We start from the raw sequence: 16,188 nt of genomic DNA on the forward strand, positions 1-16,188 counted from the left end.
AGGAGGGAGCTTAAACTCCCTGTTTCTCAGCGACACCTCTGAAACCTGTGTGATCTAGAGACCTGTGTGGAGGAGTGGGCTAAATCCCTCTTGCAGTGTGCAAACCTGGTGAATAACTACAGGAAATGTTGTTCGCAGATAATTCTGTCCTGAGTCTAGCCTCCACTACTCCCTATAACTTCATTGTGTGGCTTACCAACATTATTCCTCTGTAGTTACCACAGCCCTGCACATTGCCTTTCTTCTCAAAAAACTACTTATTTTCTTCACTGTACTTTTTCTCACCTCGACTACTTTTTCCCATAAATTCATTGTGTTGCTCAACTTTATTCTTCTGTAGTTCCCACAGCTCTGCACATAGCCTTTCATCTTAAAAATGGGAAGTAGCACACTTTTCCTCCATTCTTCAGACATCTTCTCACCCGCTTGTATTCTATTGAATAAGTTAGTCAAAAACTCCACACCCACCTCTCCAAAATGTTTTCCATACCTCCACAGCTTTATCATCAGGACGATTTGCCTCTGATACTCTTCCTTCTCTCAATTTCTTCATTCATCAACTTCTCAAAGTATTCATTGCATCCATTTAGCACACTCCCGGTACCAGTCAACACATTTCCATCGATATCCTTTATCGCCCTTACATGCTGCACATCCTTCCCATTTCTATCCCTCCTGGCCAATCTCTAGAGAGCCTTTTCTCCTTCTTTCGTGTCCAACTTGGTGTACTTGTCGTCATATGCCTCTTCTTTAGCCTTCACCACCTCTAGATTTGGCCTACGTCGCATCTCATTATATTGCTTTTGCCTCTCCTCAGTCCCACTTCTTCTTCATTAATCTCTTTCCTTGTATAGGTTCCTGTTATTTGGAGTTCCACCACCAAGTCTTCTCCTCCCCTTTCCTACCAGAATACACCCCAAGTACTGTCCTGCCTGTCTCTCTGATCACCTTGGGTGTAATACTCCAGTCTTTTGGGAGCTCCTCCTGTCCATCGAGATCTCACCTCTTTTCGAAAGCTCGCATAACATTCTTCCTTTCTCAGCTTCCACCACATGGTTCTCTGCTCTACCTTTGTCTTCTTAATCTTCTTCCCCACCACCAGAGTCATCCTACACACCACCAACCTATACTGTCGAGCTACACTCTCTCCTACCCACTACTTTACAGTCAGTAACCTCCTTCAGATTACATCGTCTGCACAAAATATAATCCACTTGTGTGCATCTACCTCCGCTCTTGTAGGTCACACTATATTCTTGCCTCTTCTATAAATAAGTGTTCAATACAGCCATTTCCATACTTTTTACAAAGTCCACCACCATGTCCTTCAAAGTTCCTTTCCTAGATGTTTCTACGTCGCCCCTGTTTCGTTACCCAACATGTCCATTATCTGCACCAATTAAAACTCTGTCTGGGATGCTCAGAATTACTTCGATTTCCTTCCAGAATTTCTCTTTCAACTCTGTCACGTCCTACCTGTGGGGCTTAGCTACTCGTCCCATCATACATAATACATCAATTTCAAATTTCAACCTGATCACTCGATCATATACGCTTTTCACCTCAAAGACATTCTGAGCAAGTTCTTCCTTTTAAATCACCCCTAGTCCCTTTCTCTTCCCATCTAATCCATGATAAAATAATTTAAAACCTGGATGCATAAATATATCAACCTTTCTCCTAATCATCATGTCAACCAACTCCTGAGCTTTTACTAACATGGTCCCAACTTTCAAAGTCCCTTCACTCAGTTGTAGGCTATGTGCATTCCTCCTCTTCTGCCAATGAATCCACTTTCCACCAACGTCCTGCAGGTTTCCGGTGCCAGGGGTGTGCATTGTTAACCCGGGCCATGACTGATCCGGTCTGGTATTTTTTTTAAATGAATGTTCAGATTTGTTTGGCACAGTTTTACCCCGGCTGTCCTTCCTGACACAACCCTCTGCATTTATCCGGGCTTGGTACTGGCCTACAGATTGCACTGGCTTGTGCCCCCATTGGACTGCATTAATAACACTGTATACCCTTTTATTTTAGTCCATGGGAACAACATGGAATTGACCGCCAGCAGTAAATATTTAAAAATAATGCATTTAGGATGTGTGATGAGCTGTTGCAACAATTCCAAACAGCATGCGGAAACTTTCTTCAATTAAATATAAATCAAATAAATTCCAAAGCCTTTATCTGACAGTGCATACAACGAAATTACAACTGTCTCCAGAAGGTGGATGTGCTAATAAAATAAAATAAAAATAGAACACCTTGGACAAAAATAAGAGATAAATACATACATCAAGGCACACCTATTGCTAAAACAAATTGGCATAAATAAATCCATAAAATGTATTTTTCAATGTTATTCCCCCTGTCCAGGCCTTGGTAAGATAATTCACTCAGTTGTAGGCTATGTGCATTCCTCCTCTTCTGCCAATGAATCCACTTTCCACCAACGTCCTGCAGGTTTCCGGTGCCAAGGGTGTGCATTGTTAACCCGGGCCATGACTAGGATGGGAAGAGTCTTTTACAATCTTCGTAACTCATGTGATAGTGGGAGATTGCACGGTCCTCTCGGGACGGCAGAGAACAGCCAGTAATTTTCTTGGCCCTGTTGATCACTCTTTGCAGAGATTTCCTTTCTGCTGCTGTATATCCAGCATAACACAGTGTGATGCAGTATGCTCTCCATGGTGGTTCTGTAGAAAGCCAGCAGCACTTTAGCTTCCAAATAGTTCTTCCTGAGTACTCTCGGGAAGTGGAGTTGGTTCAGGGCCTTTTTCACCACCGCTGTGGTATTTTTGTTGTAGGTGAGCTTGCCTTTCATCTAGACTCCCAGAAATCTGAAGGAGTGGACCCTCTGTACGCAATCCATATTGATGAGCAGTGGGACCCAGTCAATGCCGCACTTCCGAAAGTCCAGTTTGATTTCCTCCATCTTTGTAGTACTCAGTGTAAAGTTGTTCGCCGTACACCACTTTGACAGATTTATAATCTTATCCCTGTTGCCAGACTCAGCTCCTTTTAAGATGAGCCCGATCACGGTGGTATCAGAAAACTTGATAACGGAGTTGCTGGGATTTGCTGGTATGATGTCATATGTGTACAGAGAATATAAGAGAAGGCTCAGTACACAACCTTCAGGGGACCTGGTGCTGAAGGTGATTGAGGAAGAATGGTCTGGGACAAGTCTGACAGACTGAAGAAGGTTTGTGAGAAAGTCTTTAAAAGCAGCAATTTAAAAAAAATACTAACACTCCAGAGCACTCTTGAACTGCATACCAAGAAAGAGTACCACAGATGCATTATTTGCCTTGAGGATGCAGGTGTAAAAGTACAAAGAAGGTCAGAAGGAGCTACATCGTTTCTTTGTGGATCTAGACAAAGCCTCTGACAGAATACCAAGGGAGAAACTGTGGTACTCCATGCGTGAGTCTGGTGTGGCAGAGAAATATGTCAGAATAGTACATTACATGTACGAGGGCAGAAGAACAGTGGTGAGGTTCGCCATAGGAGTGACAGAAGAATTTAAGGTGGAGGTGGGACTCCATCAGGGATCACCTCTGACCCCTTTCCAGTTTGCTGTGGTAATGGATAGGCTGACAGATGAGGTTAGACTGGAGTCCTCTTGGACCATGATTTTTGCATATGGGTTGTGCAACAATAGAGCTGCATTCACATTTTCATGATAAGTTTGCAAAAACATAAATATCATTTTTCTTAATGAAAGTGTTCTGATGGGGATGTTAATGCAATAATGTTTCTTTTAATCGGCCATGTAATTTCTATGGATGACACGTCTAATGTTGCTCATTGTGGTCAAAAGGATTTGCTCAGGGGTTTAGTTTGTTTGCTCAGACATAAAAAAAAAAAGAGAGAGAAAATAGTTGAACAGAATACTTTCCTCGTCTGGAGAAATCACTCCAATTAAGTGGCAAGGCCAAAAAACAACACACGCTCGTGACCGGCACTCCCATCAAAAAATGACAGTGTTAAGAATATCGCCACATGGGACCAGGAACACCTCAGAAAACCAGTAAGCCCTTTGATCAAACGCACCTTTCTTCGGGCCCAAACTCATCTAAGACGGACTGATACAAATTGGAAACGTGTTCTATGGGCCGACATGTCCACATTTCAAATTGTTATTGGAAATTGTGGATGTCGTGTCGTCCGGGCCAAAGAGGAAAATAATCATCCGGACTGTTATGGACTTAAGTTCAAAAGCCAGAATCTGTGAAGTCACCATTAATGATGAAAGTTACATGCAGGTTTTGGAACAAGATATGCAGCCATCCAAGCAACGTCTTTTTCATGGATGCCCCTGATTCTTTCACCAAGATAATGCCAAACCACATTCTCCACGTGTTACAACGTAACTTCGTCATAAATGAGTGTGGGTACTAAACTGGCCTGCTTGCAGTCTAGAGCTGTCTCCCATTGAAAAAGAGTGGCACATTATGAAGCGTAAAATACGCCAACGGAGATCCCGGACTGTTGAGCTGTTGACTGCCAAGCAAGAATTGGAAAGAATTCCACCTATAAAGCTTCAACATTTAGTGTCTTCAATTCCCAAATGTCGATTGAATACTGTTGAAAGAAAAGGGGATGTAACATAGCAGTAAACATGATCCTGTCCAAGCTTTTTTGGAACGCTATATTGGAGGTTGTTCAGCCCAATGGGGCTGAGTTGGAAGAGCCATGCCTCTTAATCACTCACAGAGCACACACTCACACCACCCAGTTTTTTTTCTCACTAATCAGAGCGCGGCACATGTAGATATCAAAGGGAGGTTCCTGGGGGACAGATATGTGGTTGAAGGAGATGTGGGTGTCAGACCAGGTTTCAGCAAATCTGTGCTGTTTTCTGGTCAGAGTTCTCTGCCCAAAGATTTTTAACACATCACAGACACACACTCAACTCCTTGCTTTTTTAAATGAAGCACATACACCAATATCTGGGGGGTGGTGGTTGAAGGTGTGGGGATTTGGCTGGCATTCGTGCCTGGCAGCATACCCCCACATGTGACCCAGCTCAATGCACCACACCAATCAGGTCCCTGCCAAAGTGGCCAAAGTCCAGGTCTCCTCGGTGCAGCCGGTTGATCCGCCTGCGTCCCTCAGTGTTGGCCGCCCCGTACACCAGGTTGTTGGAAAAAATGAAAAAGCAATGTTTTTCAAAAATATATTTTACACAGAGGTAAAATGTTACGGAACAGCCATACATCACTGAATGTTGACTTGATTCAGCCGTAACACCAATTGTTCTGGATGTTGGGGTGGGGATTCAGCATCCAGCATTACTGGCCTATACAGCAATGTGTCCGGCCACCATGACGAAATTTTCACAAATTAATTTGACTAAACAATATATTGAGAGAGAGCGAGAGAGAGAGAGTGGGGCAGGAGGTGCTTGGGAGCAGGCTGTTTTATAAACAGACACACCCCCGCCACCCAAAACACACCCACTGACCGTATGGTGTCCACTGTCAAAGTCCAAGTCACTCATCATCGCTTCCATGCCTACGAATAACTGAACTTCTTACCATGTATTTGACCTAAGCTGCAATTTATTAACCATTATGATGGACTTATGTTGTGTGTATGAACTGCAAGCAGTTGTTTTTATCCAGTTAGATATGTGATAATTTTATTGACAAAATTTTGAAAATGGGGAAATTGAGGCAAATTGTTCTGGAAGTGAATTTCTACATGTTTGGGGCTCTGATTTTCACAAACGTTGAGTTTTGTTTACTGTTGTTGTAAGTTATCCATTATTACTAACTCCCTAAATGTACCAGTGAGTCAGGGGTGGGGCAGTGCTTGCTTATGTCTGTCTGCTCAAGCGCTCCTCATATGGGCAGTCGTGATGAAGCGTTCCATTTTGACAAAAAAGAGGTTATTCATCAACCATCGGTTGCCTCTCTGTCATATTTTTGAGTGGACTACAGTATATTCTCTATCTTTACTGTTCCTACAAGAAGTGTCTTTGGTGGTGTTTACAGCTTGCCAACTAGCTAGGATTGTCTTTTTCAGATGGGCATGCATTAAGACCGTGGACTCTTTTGATTTCTAGTTGCATATTTTGCAGGTGATGTTTACCCGTTTCAGTTTTTGTAAAATATTCACAACAAATTGAGGCACTCCTTTGCATTTGCGAAGAGGATGCTTTCCTCCTCTCATCCATTGCCTTTCCATGTTATCAATGCAAATAAGAAAAGCACGCTGTTGGCTATAAATCATCTTTCTCTGTTCGTCATTAAGGAATTGTAAAGTCCATCCATCCAACTTTCCATCCATTTTCAAAGCCACGTATCCTCGCAAGACTCGTTGAAATGTTGAATATTCGACGAATAGGCTCAAGCCTTAGTTACCGCATTATTTTAGTTTGCTCCTCTCAAGCCCCCCCCCCCTCCTCCCACACAAAAATTGAGCTGTACAAGTTTTACGTCACATTGAGGTAGTAAAAACATTTTGAATTATATATTATGCTCTCATTTTTCTTAATCACAAAAATCTGGTATTTTAAAATTAGCGTATAGTCTACATCCATTGTATTTTGCTTCACTTGATTCAGAATCGATCTACGGTGTTTTCTTTTTACCAACCAATGTATGGTCACAGTAGGTGAACTACACACAGGCAATTTCATGTGGTTTTATTTTTGCAACTTTTTAAGAATAACATTCAAAGTGGTATTTTATATTATCATTGTGAAATATTTTTCAGGAAGTGTGCAAACTGCTCATCCACATGAAGCACCCAGAGATATACCAGCAACTGGGCATGGTTCCTCCCAGGGGCTTTCTCCTCCATGGACCTCCTGGCTGCGGAAAGACCCTGCTAGCACAAGCTGTGGCAGGGGTAAGTAGAGAAAAAGAAACAGATGAACAGATCTTACATCAAGAATAATTTACCTCTGAAATAAATGTAGAGAACTTAAATCAACCCTTGGATGTCCAACATATGCTCACTGACATCACAACATGGGTCCAAAATTACCTGCGATAATTTCTCTTTTTATTTCTTCTTTTCAGTTTTCATTTGTTTTAAGAAATCAATGACATTATGATTGCATGCTCCAAGCATTCTTTTTTTTTTGTCACCAAGAATCTTTCTCTGTTTCGTTTTCAGTTTACTGAATAAAAATAGTTCCTCTATTTGCATCACATTTGTGTTCAAGTATTGCTCAGATCTTATGCATACATGACATGCAACATAACTGAAATCGCATGCCTCTTAGACCTCCAGTCAGACCTTCAGCTGTTCCACCACACTGTTGAACAGAGAATATCAGACATAGCATGGCTATTGATTCAAAGTTGCACACAGATCTCCAATCATGTCAATATTTTAGTGTTGCATTAGATGAGAATTGTGCCATACAAGAAAGGATTTCATTGAACTGTTCATCTGTCTGTGTGAGAGACCAGACAATTTGATTTTTTTTTTTTAATTTCTGGCCTGTGGTCTTGGTGCTCTGTAACAGTCATTTTTCTCATCATGTTGATGTATGGCATTTCCAACAAATCTGGATGAGCAAAGGTGTGTATGAGGAGAGAATGATGTTCATGTGTATGATGTGTCTCTTTGGCTTTTTGATGTGTATGATGTGGTTCTTTGCTGTAACGGTAAAAAAAAATGTGGCTACCCACCCCTGATCTACAGGATCTCAGCTCCTGTTTTATGTACACCCCAATTTCGCATTAATCTAGATTTAGAAATTAATAATCGTCTTCTTCATTTACTTTCAGCTTGTCCCGTTAGGGGTCTCCACATCGTGTGATCTTTTTCTATCTAAGCCAATCTCCTGCATCTTCCTCTCTAATACTAATTGCTCTCATGTCTTCCCTCACAACATACATCAACCTTCTCTTTGGTATTCCTGTCATTCTCTTCCCTGGTAGCTCCATCCTTAGCACCCTTCAACCAATATACTCTTTCTCTCGCCTACGGACATGTCCAAACCATCGAATTCTGCTCTGTCGAACCCCGTCTCCAAAACTTCCAACTTTGGCTGCCCCTCTAATGAGCTCATTTCTAATCCTATCCAACCTGCTCACGCCTACAGAGAACCTCAACATCTTCATTTCTGCCGCCTCCTTCTCTGCTTCCTGTTGTCTCTTCGTCTCAAATAAGTACATAATGGCTGGCCTAACTCACCGTTTTGTAAACTTTGCCCTTCATCCTACCAGAGATTCTTCTGTCACATAACACACCAGACACCTTACCCGAGCTGTTCCAACTTGCTTGGACCTGTTTCTACACTTTGTTACCACACTCACCGTTGGTCTGGATTGTTGACCCCAAGTCGTCCACCTTCCCTATCTCTTCTCCCTGGAGCCTCACTCCTCGCTCTCCACCCATCTCATTCTAATATTCTGTTTTAATTGCGCTAATCTTCATTCCTCTCCTTTCCAGTGCATGCCTTCATCTTTCTAATGCAAACATCAATCTCTTTCGTAAATCACCCTTACCTGGTGCACTACCTATCCCTGCCAACCCTAACCCTAGAGAGAAGGGAAGGATCATCTGAATCCCTATCTGACCAAGCTGTAAAGATCCTTTTTTTCCTTCTTTCGTGTCCAACCTGGTGTGCATGTCATCATATGGCTCTTGTTCAGCCTTCACCATCTCTGTGTCCCACTTCTTTGCTAACCTCTTTCCTTGTATGACTTCCTGTATGTTGGGGTTCCACCACCAAGTCTCCTTTTCCCCCTTTTCCACCACATGGTTCTCTGCACTACCTTTGTCTTCTTAATCTTCCTACCCACCACCAGAGTCATCCTACACACCACCATCCTATGCTGTCGAGCTACACTCTCCCCTACCACTACCTTACAGTCAGTAACATACTTCAGATTACATCGTCTGCACAAAGTATAATACACCTGCGTGCTTCTAGCTCCGCTCTTGTTGGTAACTCTATGTTCCTGCCTCTTCTATAAATAAGTGTTCAATACAGCCATTTCCATACTTTTTGCCAAGTCCATCTGACACTCAAAGTTCCTTTCCTGGATGGCGCACTTACCCATCACTTCTTCATCACCCGGTTTCCTTCACCAACTTGTCCATTACAATCTGCACCAATCACAACTGTGTCTCTGTTTGGGATGCTCAGGACTACTCCGTCTAGTTCCTTTCAGAATTTCTCTTTCATCTCTTGGTCACATCCTATCTGTGGGGCATAGTCGCTAACCATATTACCCTCAACACCCTCAATTTCAAATTTCAGCCTTGTCACTCTAACTGATACTCTTTTGACCTCCAAGACATTCTTAGCCAGCTCTTCCTTTAAAATAACCCTTACTCTATTTCTCTTCCCATCTACTCCATGGTAAAATAATTTAAACCCCGCTCTTAAATGTCTAGCCTTCCTACCTTGCCACCTGCTCTCTTAGGTCAACAGTATATCAACCTTTCTCCCAATGGTCATGTCAACCAACTCCTGAGCTTTTCCTGTCATTGTCCCAACATTCAAAGTCCCTTCACTCAATGGTAGGCTCTGTGCTTTCTTCTTCCTCTGACGACAACGAATCCGGTTTCCTCCTCTTCTTTGTCTTCGACCCACAGTAACTGAATTTCCACTGAGGCCCTGCAGGTTAGCGGTGCCGGGGGCGGGCTTTGTTAATCCGGGCCACGACCAATCCGATATGGGATTCTTTAGTTGAACGCTCATATTTATTTGGCACAGTTTTTACGCCTGATGCCCTTCCTGACGCAACCCTCTGCATTTATCCGGGCTTGGGACCGGCCTAGAGATTGCACTGGCTTGTGTCCCTATAGGGCTACATCTTAAATTGAGGTAGTTTATAAAGCCTTCTAAACAATGTTTCATAGGGTATTCGCCCTGTGTGCTTGTGAGATTATTATACAATTTACCAAACCATTATCACTGTTTATTTTTCAGGAATACCATACCTTTGTCACAGTCATTGCTGGATGTTTGTTTGAAAAGAATTCTATCCATTTTGAAAAGGCATCTACGACGGCTAAACTTTTTCTTCACTTTGGTTTAAATCAATCGAGTCAATATGGATCATTTGCAACAGATCTTGTACTGTAGGGTCCTGTCTTCTGCAAGGTCTCAAATTACCTTGTGGATTATGTCTTGCACATCAAACATGTCCTCCAAATATTTTTTCGAATAATAATTAAACCCATAAATTGTATAATGTTGATATATCTGTACTAGCATAACATATCCCTCCCGTTTGTGACGTGACAAACCTATGGCTCAGAATTGCCAGCCATTTATATAAATTTTTGGGTTGGATAGGTTTGTTGTTTGGTCATACTAAGATGTCATCTTGTAACGTTGCACCATTTTTCTTCCAAAGTTCTTGTTCAGCTTTGGGCCTTGTTGTTGCATATCTTTTAATATACAGTGGTACGCTTACTTACAAAAGTCCCTACTAACGAAAGGTTGAGGTTACGAAAAGGCTCCCAAGAAAATATTTCTGTCTAGTTACAAAAGAAATTCAGGATACGAAAGAAAAAAAATGACACTGGATTCAACTGAATGTAAACATCCTGGAATATATCTTCATTTGAAAGCGGTGTGACAGAGCTGCTCTCCCATTGGACACCGCCGGAGTACTTTCCTGGCATCACATTGGCTGAGGGATGTCAATCTTGAGCCATGACGCACATCCTGTCCCTTGGTATATGTAGCAAAATAGCGCAGCTCCACCTACTGGCTAGAACTTAGCATCTTCCTGTCATCACATCTCTCCACTTCCTTGGAGCTACATCACTTTTGGTGGGGGGAGGGGGGGTGTCAATCTTTACCCGTGACTCACTTCCTGTATGTTTGTCACTGAATCTATTGTCATACACTCATGCACAGTTGCACTGTTCTTCTTTGTGGATTCATTAATATTTTTTCACCATGGACCCCAAGAAATTGATGGTCAGTGCCAGTGAGGAGAAACCAAGTTGGTTTTTTTTTCATCAAAATAATAAATCCTTGAGAAATATGACAGACATGCATGCATATGGCTTCATGGCTGCTAATTCTCCTCGATTTGAGAGGGTCGGAGACCAGGTTGAACCTTAAGTTAAGGATATTTTTTTTGCAGGGGAAGGCTATGGAGGACATCAACGTGTTGTTTCATCATTAGGATCTTTCGACGGAGAAGCGAGGACATCAATGACTGGGTTCACACACGACAACGAAAAAGCCGTTTGTGGCTTTGAAGAGGAAGCCGCCACACCAATCAGTCAATCAGAATGAGCTTTTTTGGCCAAGTGTGTAAAAACACAAGGAATTTTCTCCGGCAGACATTGCTACCCTGGTACGACATTCAGAACAAAGATCAACAAAGCGACAAGAACAAAGAACAAGAGACATTTGTTTATAGGAACTATTCCTGATGAGTCATGCAAGATGTGAAATCTTTATTTAGAACAGGGAAGAGATAAGTGTGTCAACGTCCCACATTGTGTTAAGCTTGTACAGAGTGCCTTTACCCGTTTGCGGTTCCCGTTAAAGATAACTGCAATGACAGTTGTGCAAAGGGAGCAGTTTAAAGAGACAAATCTTGCAATAGTCTATAAAATATGAAAAGAAAAAAAAAAGACGTGTTGACGAAATTCCTTGACATTTCCGAATTTATCCAAAAGAGTCATCCGGAAAATGTGTTAACTAGTAGCGCAATCGCTCACTTCAATGACGTTTACCTTGTACATTTCTGTATGATTATTAAAACCAAAGACAAACACCCTTGGATTGGTACCTCAGTAAACATTGAAAGTTAATGTTTGTTCTGAATTTATAGTTTATGGAATTTATTAATTGTAGTGGAATTAAGTTGTGTGCGTCCCTCAGCCTCCGGTGATGCCATACCTTTTTTCTCGCCACGCACTCAACACCAAAGGCAAATGAACATGCTTATTTTTGGCATCAGGGGGCTTGGAACAAATGAGGCTATTTACATGAAAAATGCGTTTATACTTATGAAAGTTTCACGATACGAAACGACATCCGGAACTCATTAATTTCGTGAATCGAGGCACCACTGTGTCTAACTCTAAAATTATAGCTGTCTCAATTCTCATAATTTTAGTTTTCCCCAATGCGGCTTCCTTTAGTATTCTATCAGCTAAAGCATTTCACATGGAAATCATATCTTTGTTTGATGTATGTGAGAGGTATTTGCATACAGCAATTTTTTTTTTGCCTCTGTATTTCATTTAGTATTTCAACTAACAATTACTTTGTCTGGCGATGAAATCACCTCCCTAGTTTTTCCAGTACTGCACAAAAACCTGCACTGTTGCAAATGCATATGGCCTCTATATATTTTTTCCTTTGTTTTACATGCCTCTAGTTGTACTGCTTGAGCTGAGTAATTTGATGGTAACCACTAAGCTTTTATTACAGTGTCTTTAGTCACTACAGATAACCTGTTTGTGTTTTCCCTTGTTCATTATTCTTCGATGAGCCATCTACAAATAGCCCTTCTCTTCTTTCTAAAGGATGATCTTTCAGGACACTTATGCTTTTGGCTGGTATTTTTGTTAACTTTTGACAGTTACCTTCCTCATGAAGTGGTAACAATGTTGCTGGGTTCAATGTCGCGATTACAATGTGGCCGTGCATGATAAATGTCTCGCTGGTGAAAAACATTTTTTTTGTATGCAAAAGCAATGCAGAGACTGGTACTGGTACTCTTAAAATCAGAGGATAGAACAAAACTATGGTTGAACTTTTTTCTACGGCAATAGATGTCACAACAACTGCTCTTACACAGTGGGGTAATGCACATGCTACAGTGGAGAAAAATATGCCATTGGTTTCAACTTGTCTCTGTTGTTGCGCTAGAACTGAGGTCATAAAATGACTTTTACAATCTATCTTTACAACAGTGGGCATGACACAAGTCAGACATTTTAGGATGCCACCACATGCGAAGTTTGGTTAGCATGGCTCTGCGGCCAATCAGAGCCATAGAGTGAGTTTTGGTCAAAATATCTTTTGTGCTGTATTTTAACCAATTCACTCAGAGACGGAGGTTCGGGCAGGTCAGGGGAAGAGTTGTCAGATAATTAGACAAGCATCTGTGGGAGATCGCCCGCAGCCTGCTTGGCAGCCAAGTCGGCAGCGTTATTGCCGAGGGCTGTGATTGAAGTGGATTTGGAGTGGCCAGGGACCTTGATGATAGCCACCGCCGAAGGTTTGGCCAGGACTTTGTCTAATCGTTGGATCAGTGTCAAATGTGCAATAGGGGTACCTTTGGCTGTTTTAAAGTCATTCCATTTCCATGCAGAGATGTCCAACACAGCAGCTGAGACAGCGTGCGATGAGTCAGAATAGACGTGACAGATTGTCCGCAGCCAACGAGCCATTCGCCTTACGGTAACAGCAACCATCAGTGAACAGGACCCTGCCGTTAGTCAGAGGTTGGACAGAGAGATCAGCACGTGGACGAAGAGAATCTCAAGAATAGAAGAACTATGCTCCGAGGACATAGTGGATCCTTCAGAGGACACCACTCTGCTGAAGAAAGTCACCAATTTGCGACAACACTGAAGCTTCTTTCTTCTTTCTGGAAGATTTGAATCCCAGCTCATGCAAATGAAGCCAAACAAGTTTAGAGACAAACACAACTCTGCTGTTGGGGCTGCCAACAGGAGGTCATCAACATATGTCAGGAGTTTAATCCGTCTGGGGGAAATAGATCCTGCAGCAATGATTTCAAACATTGATTAAAAATTCCAGGTGAATTTTTTAAGCCTTGTGGCAACCTGGTGTATTGCAAATTGCGTCCCTGATATCTGAATGCAAACAAGTGTCTACACTCAGGTGAGAGTGGGACAGAGAAGAATGCATTTGCCAAATCACTCACTATGAAGTATTTTAAATCTGGTGTGATGGTAGACAACATTCTGTGAGGGTCTGGTAGAGGTAACAATGGTGTGGTCGTTACATCATTAACGGCTCTCAAATCATGTGCCATATGATAAGTGTTACTATCTGCTTTTAAAACTGGCCTGAGTGGTGTACACCACGAGGAGGTGGATGTTTCAAGGACTCCAGAATTACACAGGCCAGTGAGAGTGTCCTCCATCCCCTGGTTAGCAGCTGTGGGCCAAGCATATTGAGGTCTGTAAATATGAGATCCTGGAAAAACAGTGATTTTAATGTCTGGTGTCTCAGTACAATGTCCAACATCAAAGGGTCCAGAGGACCAAACAAATTTAGGCAGTTTGTTTAAAATTGACTCGGCGTCGTCATGGTCAGAGTAGTCACGTCCGTGTTCTCTAGTTATGGTCTCGTGTTCTAATATGGTCATATTAGTTGTCGGAGGTGCGTCAGGAAGAATGATGTGGTATGCATCTTCAGATTTAGAGATCTGTATGTTAGGGAGTGGTGTGTCCTCCCATTCAGTCATTTGAGTCAGTCGTTTCACCATAGGGCCCAGTTGCCGGGCCTCGTGTCCTAGAGACAGAGAGAGTGAAATGTGGTGTCCTGACTCTTCCTGCATTTTGAACCATGTCATTTGATCTGGTGTAAGAGAGCAGGATGCCGCTACGCCCTCTCCTGCTGCGTATATATGTGTGGCTGTAATGTCCCAAGCATCACCTTGTATGTATGCAAAGTTCACAATGGTATGGATCTAGTGGAGGCAGATAAGCCCTAAGAGTGTTTAACCAGGGCTTCCACAACAGAAATTGATGTATGAGGCCAGGTTTGAGCGGTGTTTCTGTTTCACTTCGGGCCCAATAAATGTCCACAGTTGGATTTGGTTCACTCACAGGTGTCACAAGCCATTGTCCAGAGTGGCAGACGGTGTCACCTGCCACTGGTGTTTGTGGTGAATGTGCAAACGAATGGGTGGAAGGTCTGGCAAGCCAAGATTGTCGGTAGGGGTTGAGTCCATTGCAGGACCTATTGAGTCCCTGAGAAGCCCATCAATTGCACAGTGTGTTGTGACAAAGTGTCGTGGAGCGAGATGTTGAGTGAGGAGTGTGTTGCCTCTGTGTCAACGAGAGTGTTCACTTTTCGCCCTGCAACAGAGATGGGGATCATGGCACCTGCATCGCCAGACCCCTGGCTTCCCGGGCAACCCTTGTGCTACTGTCCAACCTGCTGCTGTCCATCCCGTTGCCAAGATGGGCCGCCAAAGCTGTAGTTTCTGCCTCTGCCTTGGCCCCCTTAGTTGTTGGACCAGCCACCACGCCCTTGCATTGGACCTTGAGGTGGAGGAGCTGTAAGACAATCTTTAATCCAGTGATTGAGAGAACCACAACCAAAACATCCTTGATCACGTTGATGTTGTTGAACTCTCCCCTGGCCCCTTCCACTCCTTCCTGCGTATCCGCCCCGACTATTACCCCGGAACCCACCTGCCTGTCTAGGTGGTTGTGCCTGCCAAAAAAATTGTCGGGTGTGGTTTTGGACCTTTACGTCTTGCCTGTGCTACTTGTAATTCAATAAGTTGTTTTTTGGAGTTTAGTAATTTCATTATCCTCACCCTGTTGTTGGCTTTAATACATTTTGAGGTGATGCACTAAGTGTTGTCTAAATCTAGGCTCATCTCCGGACAGGAGGACAGGGTCAGCTTCAGGAGTGGTCTGTACTGGTTCAGGGAGACTATCTGGGATCGCAATCCTGAACATAGCCTTTTCCTAACCAGACTGTCCAGGGTGACGTCCAGTCAATTCAGTCCAAAGTTTAGTACAGTTAGTCAAGTGCTCAAGTGGGTCATTTAACATAGGGGAAAGAAGTGGGTGCTGCTGTAACAGGAGTGGGGAACCTCTTTCTGATAGCTGCGGCCAGACCCTCGAAGTATGCTGTCAATACGGTTCCATTGGGTACGTTAAGCATACCTGCAGTTCTCTCAATTTATCGTTGTTCAATCCTAGTGCATGGTCTAGACGCTGCTTGTCTCCAGTCTCCCATGCAGAGTGTATACCCCATTAAAGTTTCCACAAAACTCGACAGCTATGCATTACCACCAGAAGAGAGACGAGACAAGCGAGCAGTCAGAAAGTCAACATCTTTAAGATCAAACTGCTTGTATATTGGACCTTCCAGAGCCTCTATCAGAGCCATCATTGTAAATCAAAGTAAAGCAAATTTATTTGTATCGTGCCTTTCATACACGAAGTAACTCAATCTGCTTTACATGATTAAAGGCATTTGAAAACAAAGAGATAAAACATTTAAAATGGGATAAAAATGAC

The 16,188-nt window shown here is 42.7% G+C and overlaps 1 protein-coding gene across 16 annotated transcripts in view; it reads left to right on the forward strand.

Annotated features, from left to right (window-relative positions):
- The window catches only part of nvl (nuclear VCP like), a 167,483-nt gene that overhangs the window by 41,253 nt on the left and 110,042 nt on the right, over positions 1–16,188 (forward strand). For all 16 annotated transcript variants that reach the window (XR_009797373.1, XR_009797372.1, XR_009797374.1 and 13 more), the window contains one exon: positions 6,727–6,861. Coding sequence is in view for 10 of the 16 variants with exons in the window: in XM_061836670.1 (XP_061692654.1) it covers positions 6,727–6,861 (135 nt within the window). In the remaining 6 variants the exon portion in view is untranslated. The remainder of the gene's footprint in view (positions 1–6,726; positions 6,862–16,188) is intronic.

The sequence above is a fragment of the Syngnathoides biaculeatus genome, chromosome 12, assembly GCF_019802595.1.
Source record: "Syngnathoides biaculeatus isolate LvHL_M chromosome 12, ASM1980259v1, whole genome shotgun sequence".
Classification (NCBI taxonomy): Eukaryota; Metazoa; Chordata; class Actinopteri; order Syngnathiformes; family Syngnathidae; genus Syngnathoides; species Syngnathoides biaculeatus.